A 9,472-nucleotide genomic window follows, 5' to 3' on the forward strand; every position below is an offset into this window, starting at 1 on the left:
ATGAAAATTGGAAAGCAAAACCTAACTGGTGTTCTGGTCTTCCAGACAATTTCCTGCATGCTAATAACCAAATTATCCTTAATTTCAAGCCAAATTCAGATTCCATTAAAGTTCATGTAATTCTAAGCACTTCATTACTTCTGAGGAGTCAGATCAAGTTCTGATAGATTAAGTTAATCTCCTCTCTCATCTTTCAATTTACTGCTTTGTTTATCATCCCAAACACCCAACCCTAAACTTAGAGGTATTCAAGGCATAATTTTGTAAAACATAAAATATAATGCTACGTAGTATGATTGTAAAACTAGTATTAGTTTTGTGCAGCCATATTCCTGATTTTAAATTGCAGAGGAAAAAAATACACTAATTATTAGGTCAAGTTACTCTTTGGAATCATCCTCATAAATAAACACAAGATCAAAACGTTTTGTCTGAAAAAAAACCCCCTTCAAATCATAGCAGGAGAAAGCACCCAAGCACAGTTTATGTCAGACTCTACACTGTTTCCAAATGTTAAGCCTTTTCAGAAACTGTATTATGACAATAAAAACTTGAGAGCTACACCAGAAGATTACATTAAAAAAAAAATTATATTTTGTCTAGTATAACAGAAGTCTTAAAAAAACCAAACACCACTTTGTATCCATTATTTCATACCCAGATGTTTCCTGTACACCTGCAGTTGTCTCCAGTCCTGAATTCATGAGCTATAGTATTCTAAAAGACTCTCATCGGTTGGTTTTAGAATCTTCTTGTCTGCCATGTTTACGATCCATCCTGGAGCAAGACCAAAAAATATCTGTCTAGGATCCTTGCGCGCGCTTAACATTTTGAAGAGTTCATCCTTAGTTATGTCTGGTAAGACATAACCATACTTCTTGGCAAGTTCAAGCCTGGCTTCTGCAACCTCAGCTGGGTCTGCCAGATACCCACGGTTCCTGCCATCTGTGTAGTAACGGACGAGATCTTCAGGTGGAAGCATTCGCTTTGGAATAGGCTGGCCACGCAGGAAAAATAATACTGGCTTGCACAAAATTTCTGTGGGCAAACATGAGAGAAAATTAGATGCTATGCTTTATAATATATTTTTAAAGATGTTAAATAATATCTTACCTAGTATTTTGTGCTAAATGAATTATTAAACTCTTATTTAAAAACTACCCAGCAAAAAACCAAATCTTAAGAATACTCTTGTTCAGAATTAAATAGTGCTTTACAAGCTTAACTTAATCAAACAAGCAACTCTGTTTTAGCTAATATTTACACTGATGATCTGGATGAATTATTATTTTTAATACATTTAGAACACCTACCTTGGAGAGATACAATAAATAAGCCAGATGCCACCATTTATTTAAAGGCCTGAATTCTAGGTTAGAAGAAAAGCATTTGCATGACTTTTTACAATGCACCAACAAAAGCCAGATCTTGTGTTTCTGTAAGTCTCTTAAATAAAGTATCAATGGCATGTGCACATACATAGTCATTTGTGAGACTATCCTCTCCTCCTCAAGTTTTACTGAGTTTGGTAAATTACATTCCAGATCCTTTTAACCTGAATATTTCCTGGACTGGCAAAAAACAAGTTGTATCACTCCAGGGTAAAGTATTTTGCACACTAAAAGGGTCTGTTCCTCTTGTCCTCAGCCTCATTCACACATTAAAGCTCCAATATTGTCAATAAAACCTGCATGAATGAATGTCAGGCAGGATGCAGCCCAAAACAAAGTAAAGTCTCATTCCTCAGTGAAAGTGTTCTGAAAACAATAGCCATTTTGACTGGAATGATTTTGAGCTTCTGTAACTTAGTTGTTTCTTCACTTTAACTAGAAAAGTATTTTAAATTAAAAATATGCATATCCACAGTATTTGTAAATAATTTTTTTCCCCTGAATTTTCTTAGTGTTATTAAACACGAGTCAGAGACAAAAATTCAAAGAAACCATCTTTTATTAGTTCCTCTATTTACAAAACTACTTGTATTTCTTTAACTGGCTGATTGGTAAATGACTACTAACAGTCATAGGGCTAAACTGCTAAACAGCTAAAAAAAGTAAAACTGAGGACGCATTACAGTTCAACATTAGTACAACATTTGTATAACAATTTGTTGTCAAAGCTTTTAGAATAAATTTTCCAGTCAGAAATATGTTTGAAATTTTGATTTTTGATCATTTAATCTTAGCACTTTCCAAAAAATTACAAAAAAAAAAAGCAAAGAGAGAAAGGTGCAGAAAAAAATAAATTCTTACCCAAACTCCTTGGATCGTAGAATGATGTTGTTACAACACCTCCATTTTTTTCTATGGCTGCAATTGCTAATTCAGATGCCCTCTGCACTTCAATATTTACTTTTGCTGAAAAGATATCAGCACCCTGTAAATTTCAAGCCATATTAGAGTAACATTAAAATGAGTATTTTAGGACATACATTTATTCTTCTCTACGAAGTTGTAAGAAACATTAAATCCTGCTAAATATTATGATTCATCCGTCTCCTGCACCAAGATGGGTAACAAAATTGTTCTCACTCTGTCACCCGAGTTAGATGCAAAAGGTTTACTTGTCCACAGCATTCATACATTTATTTCTGTACATTCTAGTCTTCTGTTGCAAAATGATTGTTTGACCAGGCTGCCCAGGGAGGTTGTGGAGTCTCCTTCACTGGAGACATTCAAAACCCACCTGGATGAGTTCCTGTGTGATGTACTCTAGGTGACCCTGCTCTGGCAGGGGGGTTGGACTAGATGATCTTTCGAGGTCCCTTCCAGCCCCTAAGATTCTATGATTCTATGACCTCTTGTTATCTACTCGTTAACTATTATTCTTGTAGTCTCAGGTCTTAAAGCATCATCCCGTGTTTTTTTGCAAACACACAGTGCCCTCTAGTGGATTTTACCACAAAAATCCCATAGAAAACTAACTCAGAAAAGGAAAGGAACTTCCAAGACAGAGGAAGGACAAATCTGACAGCCTGGTATGGAAAACCTGAAAACCCAAGGATTTATACTGCCTACCTCCTCCACCAGCTGGACACCGTAATCCCTTTTGAGAGGCTGCACTGTTACACCTCGGGCATTAATGAGCTGTGTTAAGTCAATGGGTTGTGTAGGGTCGACTCTACCCAAATCAATCAGGTACTGCAGCCTCTGAAGGCTGAGCGGTTGGTACTGACGTCTGCGGCTGAGGAGAGGGAAACAAAAAAAAAAACCCCAAACAAAACTATTAGAAATTTACAAAACTGAAGCTTCAACAGGAACTGGTCAACTGAGATACAGCACATTGTATTTCATTTTCTACTTACTCCTAAAACTACAAAGTAAATGTTTAAACCAGACCCAACCATAAGCCAAAATTTTAAGTTTAATTTAGTGCAAATACACACCCTAGTTAATGGAGTTAACTAGCTAATGGCCCAAGACTCCATTATGCATTCAGGTTTGCTTATTCCCCATCTCAAATAGAACATAAATAATTTTGCTGTTGCACAGCTCAATTTACTCCAGAATACCTCTCCACCTGCTGATTGGTCTAAGGAAACAAAGAAAGGTTAAGTAATTGGAGCATTTCTTGGTAAGCCAACAAGTTCTACATAACTACCATATTCAAAGCAAATCCAGCTTGGTAGCTTTGCTGATACATTCAGAAAATCAAACAAAAAATACAGTCAAAACCATATATACCCTCCCCACTCATACAAATTTAGCCAAAGATTATCAGCCAAACCCTCTACGTGGTCCTGCATAACTTGCCTATATCCAAGAGTTTTTAACCCATTACCACTGTACCTGACATCTCACAAGTACTGAAATCTACCTCAAAATGCCACCAAGGGAGAGAAATCTTGAGAAAATATGCATTAACCCATATCCCAAAGGAAACTGGAATATTTTGTCAATAGCAGTAAGCTTCAGCAGAATCCACTTTTGCACTTGCATTTCTAACCTTCCTATACAAACCAATCCTCCGTGTAGCTTTCCCAGCCCCAGTATCTATGCCTGCTCCATTCCATTTACTCAAAACCCTCTTATACAGGTTAACCACTGCTACTGGAAATCTGTGAGTGGCAGCAGAAAAACTGAGAAGCTTATCCTTGTTAGTAACAAGATAAGTAAGACAAGATGAGCAACAGAATTTGCACTGTCAGTTTCTAACAAAGCAGACATTCAGAAAATTAAAAAAAGAACACGGCAGGCAGAAAGAAGAGTGAGGTGGTGACAAACTGGCAGAGACATTGGCCAGCATGCTCCTGTTTCTCTCAGGTGCTATTAAAATACTCACTAGAAAAAACATTTACAACAGCCTGGCACTGAAATTTTCCCAGCAACATTGAAAAGAAATTACAGAGCACTTTTTTTTGTTTCCACATGCTGTCAGATGCAGTTAAAAACAGCCATAATTTCTTGTCACTGCAGAAGCTTTGATTTTTGCTGTTGGTCACTCATGAACTTGTGACCACTTTTAACATAAGCAGCTCAATGCCTGCATTTTGCAGCATTTCCTTTGTGGGACTGCAGACCTACACTGTCTCTTCAGCTATCAAAAGTGCTTCTCATTTACTCTTATAGTAAGTTCAGTAAACAGATGGAAATAACAATACTTGGAAATATCTTTTGAATCATCCTTCAAAACTAGAAAGGCTAACACAAAAAATCTTTAACAATCAGGTCAAGTCTGAAGTTTATACTGCATGCATAGAGGTATAAATACAAAAATGTACAACTATTTAATAAAGTTTTAATAGCAAATGAACATAAAATCGAACTCAAAGATTAACAATTCACAAAAAAAATTCACTGAAGTCCTTTCATTCTTGAACTGTCTGCTCGATGTGACATGCTTTTGTTACTACTACTACTGCCTATAACAACCTGTGCATCCATACACTGTTTGATGATGGTATCTGAAAGCAGCAAAATGGTTAATGATCCAGGTAACATACACACCATCTTCGGAAACAAAACCATCTTTAAACAACAATAAAAAAACAGACCTGGCATACAAATCTCCAGCTAAGAACACTGACTGGTTAGAAGAATAATTTTAAACATTGAAAACATTTAAAAGTTGAAAGAAGGACATGGCACAAACAAGCACAATGTGAAAGGGAGACAGAAGTGTCAAATGAAACAAAATGTCTGAGAAGAGCAATTGTGGGAGATGACTTAATGGCTCCATCCAGTAGATTTGACATTAAAGAGCTTAAGATCCCAGAGGGAACAGACCAAGCACAGACAGACAAAGACTGCAGTGTTGCAGGACTAAAAAAGTAAAGTCATGAAGAGAAGGAGAATTGTTTGGCTAGCAGCAGATCCCAGTTTCAGGTGAACAAAGCAAAGAGAAGTAACAAAGCAAGGCTTTGGATTACACTTCCCATGCCTAACATCCTCATGTGAGTCAATGGGACTGCTCCCACTCAGTTCAATCTTATCTGATGTGCAGAGAGGTAAAGGGAGATACAAGCACTTATGGAGGAGTGGTCTTGAAGGAGAAATGCAGTCAGCTGAAGGAAGAAGGGTAACCTGCTACATATGAAGGGTTACACAAAGACAAGGGCAAATAAGCAAATCTGTAAAACAACAGATGGTAAATGAATTAATTAAAATAAACAATCTCACAAGAAATGGGAGGTCCTGCTGGTAAGGAAGCTAACAATCTCAGGGGAATGTCACATCTTCAGTTAGGCCTGTTTTGGCATGTTGGATTCTGGCTTCAGGAGAAAGACCAAGGAAAGCAGACAATGAGTTAATGTTAAGAAACTTACCTATGTCCCTCATTAAATCCATATTTCGGTATGACTAAGTAAAATGGAGTTTGACCACCTTCAAAGCCTAATCGGGGGCGATTTCCTCTTTGCCTTTCTCCTTTGTGTCCTCGACCACACTTCCTACCTCCGTATTTTCCACGGCCACGTCTTCTCTCCTTGAAAATGACAAAAGATACATTTAGTCAACTACTTTGGAGGCAAGTGTCCACAAAATGTAAGATTTCAGGGATATTATCAACTGAGAAGAATGCTAATTCTTGAGGAAAAAAATCAGAGATAGCTCTTTACTAAGGGGAAAAGTAAGAAAAGCAGTTAATGTGATTTTTTCAGAGCACAGCCCTAGGCAGGCACCACAAACAGTCTGAAAGTTTACATGAACACATATTGTGATAAAAGCAGTAAGAGTATTTAATCCTGTTTCTTAACACCCTGCAATCTCCAAGTTAGGCAATTTTTATGAATTAACTATTGATATTTCCTTCTATGTCATAAGAAAGTCACAAGTGCTCAAAAATTTGCAAACTGACTACAAAAAAAGACATTAAAAAAACCAACACCAAACAAACAAAAACCAACCCATCTCAATTCTACTTAAGAGGGCAGGGGAACAGACTATATATGCTATGTATGCATATAATTCTTTTCATGGACTCAGACTCTCTGCAACAGTCTGCAACTGCTGCAGTTTCTACTGACTACAAATCCAAAGACTGTATTCTAAACTTTTATTATTTTTTAAATTAAGACTGATACTAAGCTATCAGTTTCCTGAGCACTTTAAATTAGAATTGCAGCCATAAGTAGCAGTTCAGCAGATTTCTTGCCCTCTCCTCCTATGCGTGCCAGCAGAAACACCTGCACAACTAAATAAGCAAAGGTAAAATTTTTTTGGAGTTTTTTCTTTTCTTTGTTTTGTGTGTTGTTTGTTGCATTTTTTTTAATTTAAAAGCCAGGTCAGTTGCACATTTTGGTACAATTCATGGACATGCAAATGTCTAAAGGATCACAAAACAGGCAGTAAGCAATGGTGGAAATGAGCAGCTGGGACTGACTGCTAATAAATGAAGCAGTGCCAGCTCACTCTGACCTACTAGTCTTCTGTGTAAGATGACCCCACTTAATTAATATACTGAAGAATCTGCAGCACTAAGGCTCACTTTGATTTTTTTTCATGCTTTGCTGGGCACAAAACAGAGCCACCAGCTTCAGAATCTCACTGCCATGCTGCACGGGGTGGAGTTCCCTGTCCAGCTCTGAGAGGCATGGTCACATCTGTGCATCACTTTGATGGATCCATTTCATCTTACATAGTTTTTCTCATTTAACATTCACTGGAGCGTGAAGGTGTGTGGAAGGAACAGTACTGTGTTGCTAACTAGTCTCATATCTGCACCACAACACAATTCACACATTTGCTATTCTCCATCGAGTTCCTCAATGTGAATCAATCAGGTTAAGAGATGGGTAAAGCAAGACATTCTAAACAGTGTTTGTACTGCTGGTAACTGAACTTTGGTTAAGTCACAGCATAGTCACTGCTGGATCAATAATAATGTGAATAATTCATCACTAAAGAGGCAAAACCTCTTCACTTTCTCATTTTTTTTATTCAACACTCAGCCAAACTTCAAGACCCTTATCATCTACAAATCACTCTGTGCAGTTACACTGCAGCACAGAATATTGAGTAAAACTCAGGTCTTAGAACTGCTCATTACATTGTGGCATTTGATTCGTTTAACACCACAAAAACATAAAATGGAAAGGTTTATGCTCTTTATTGTATCTGTAAGTTTTCCAAAGTTATGGAGGACTTAATGTGTACCAAACTACTAGTAGAACAGCACAGACATCAGGAAAAAATGCAGTAATATATCTGAAAAACCATCTGACCTAAGATGCACAGCTGACCTGTATTAATATTCAATAGCATAGAATTCCAGTGCAGTTTTATGCTAGAATCGACTATTCCTGCAACCAAAGGAAGCAGACTTGTCCCCAGACCAGATGCTATACTTTTTCCCTTGCATCTTTTGCTGACACAAACAGAGAGTTGTGTGGCTCTGCACTGGAGACATCAGGGAATTAAACTAAATGAAAACTATTTTTTGCCTAACTAGTTTTCAGCTTCTTTAGTTCCCTGCTCTGGCTCACCACACACCCTCTAGGAGCAGTAAAAAAAAATGTTCAGTGTGAGCACCTGGAAGCAAAGAGACGATACAGCTGGCCCACCCTTTCTGGTTGTTGCCCATACACACAACAGATTACATGGCAACTTTAGATGATACTGATACACTGACAATATCTGCTTACAAATGGACTGTAATCAGGTACATTGGCCAGATTTCAGATTTGTCAGGAAAGCAAATCCAAACTTTTTTTTTTGCCGCAACTTCTGTCTGTGAAGTCGAATGCTCTTAAATCTGCTTATTTGAGAACTTCAGTGAACACAGAATAAGGTTGTCAGACACCAACAAAAACCAACAGAGAAACAGAGCTGACATCACTTGTACAAACTCTAACTGAAGGCACAAAGTTAGGAGTGACATGGGGGGGGAAGTTAATTTCCTATAAGGTGTTGCAAGTTATTTGCTAAAGACCCAGTCAGCATACAAAAATCTTTACTTTCAAGACTAAAAAACCAAGTGTTTTCCTAAATCAAACAGCTACTTTGACAAACAAAAAAGTCCTGAGACCAAAGACTGGTAGGAAAGCATCAGTTCTCGAAAACCTCAAGTTCAGACTATCTCACAACTGCTGGATCTTAATCCTGAAAATATTGTTTAAGGGCCTGGATTAGGTAAAAAAACTTAAGAATCACCACTCTAGCTCTGTACAGGGCTGGCACTTCCAGCTACACTTGGCCCTGGCCAACCTGGGTGTTCACAGTTCCAAGTGAAGTAACTTGAAAGGGGAACTCCAACAGCTGCAGGGGGGAAGAATTTATTTTCTTTGTCACAGCACTCATTAGCTAAACAGGCATCTCAAGGGGAGCCTTGAGCACTGACAGGGCAGTGGAGTTTGGTGCTTTCTGTCAGTTTTCTATTCCTATGACTTGAGCCCATGAACTTCATCTCCCGTTCACTGATATTTCTCCCAGACTAGGTGGGTTGCTTCCTGGTTTCTTTCCTTTAATCCTCTATCACTTTACAAGAAGACAGGAAAGAAAATATTTAGATTAGTTTTTGAGAAATCAATAGTAACAAGAAGTGCTGGCTGGCTTCGTACACTCCATCTTTTTTTAAGCCTTTCAGCCTTCCCTTTCCAAATGTTTTATCCCATCCCGTAAGCACCTGGCCTTCCGTACTTTTGGCATTCCACACTTTTTTACTGTTTCCGCCCATCCTACGAAGACGGCCCTGAGGTTAAGCTAGGGCCGCCCATCAGACAGGTCTCTGTGGAGACCGCCCCACACACCGGCTATAAGACATGCAAAGGGCAAGAAGAGGACCAATACACACATCACTACTCCTTTGCCTCCCCACACCTCGTCAGGCAAACCAGGCGGCTTTCCTGACACTGACGGAGCCCCAAAGACTTTCTGACACTCCTCCAGGCAACCCCCACCGGGCCGGCCGTGCTCGCGGCCGAGGCAGGAGGGGAAGCCCGCGGCCCACCCGACAAGCTACAGGCACTCACCGGCTTTTTGGAGCCTGGGCTGGGCCTTAGGTTGGCCAGGCAGACCCTGGGCAGCGACCGCAGCAG

General features: G+C 38.9%; 1 protein-coding gene across 1 annotated transcript in view; it reads right to left on the reverse strand.

Moving 5' to 3' along the window:
* Positions 1-471: 471 nt before the first annotated feature.
* MRPL15 (mitochondrial ribosomal protein L15) overlaps positions 472-9,472 on the reverse strand; it is a 13,759-nt gene continuing 4,758 nt past the window's right edge. Inside the window, exons 2-6 of the mRNA XM_010006884.1 lie at positions 9,407-9,471; positions 5,765-5,922; positions 3,018-3,183; positions 2,253-2,376; positions 472-1,038 (exon numbers count right to left, since the gene is read on the reverse strand). Of these exons, the coding sequence (XP_010005186.1) occupies positions 701-1,038; positions 2,253-2,376; positions 3,018-3,183; positions 5,765-5,922; positions 9,407-9,471 (851 nt within the window). The 3' untranslated portion in view covers positions 472-700. The remainder of the gene's footprint in view (positions 1,039-2,252; positions 2,377-3,017; positions 3,184-5,764; positions 5,923-9,406; position 9,472) is intronic.

The sequence above is a fragment of the Chaetura pelagica genome, unplaced genomic scaffold (assembly GCF_000747805.2).
Source record: "Chaetura pelagica isolate M959 unplaced genomic scaffold, ChaPel_1.0 scaffold109, whole genome shotgun sequence".
Classification (NCBI taxonomy): Eukaryota; Metazoa; Chordata; class Aves; order Apodiformes; family Apodidae; genus Chaetura; species Chaetura pelagica.